Source organism: Myotis brandtii, unplaced genomic scaffold, assembly GCF_000412655.1.
Source record: "Myotis brandtii unplaced genomic scaffold, ASM41265v1 scaffold986, whole genome shotgun sequence".
In the NCBI taxonomy this organism is placed as follows: Eukaryota; Metazoa; Chordata; class Mammalia; order Chiroptera; family Vespertilionidae; genus Myotis; species Myotis brandtii.
The window spans coordinates 830,782-831,118 of record NW_005372102.1 but is presented as its reverse complement, the minus strand read 5'-3'; the positions used below and the strand labels follow the sequence as shown (position 1 = coordinate 831,118).

Here is a 337-nt window from a genome sequence, read left to right as displayed (position 1 = left end):
CCCGGCCGCCCCCGCCCAGGTGGCCCCGTCTCACTGTCTGAGCTGCAGGGGCCAGGCATGACCCCGGACAACTGATCTGACCGCCCCGGGCCTCGGGAAGGTTAAAGGAGGACAGTTACTTCCTCAGAGTCAGGCTGTGTGTCCGAGTCAGGGGCGCGAGCTGGGGTGGCGCTTGCAAACCCCCTTATTTCTTGGGGAGCTGACCGTGATAAAGCTCGGGCACCTCCCTGTCGGTGTCCCCCACCCAAGCCCCTCGGTCCCCACGGCACCAGCCCCCCAGAGCCCCCCAGCCGTTGAGACCCCGAGTCCCCAGCACAGCGTGGGCTGGCGCCACTGC

The 337-nt window shown here is 68.2% G+C and overlaps 1 protein-coding gene across 1 annotated transcript in view; it reads right to left on the bottom strand.

Annotated features, from left to right (window-relative positions):
- SH3TC1 (SH3 domain and tetratricopeptide repeats 1) overlaps positions 1-337 on the bottom strand; it is a 23,128-nt gene that overhangs the window by 20,465 nt on the left and 2,326 nt on the right. The window contains exon 3 of the mRNA XM_014533445.1: positions 35-42. Within this exon, the coding sequence (XP_014388931.1) occupies positions 35-42 (8 nt within the window). The remainder of the gene's footprint in view (positions 1-34; positions 43-337) is intronic.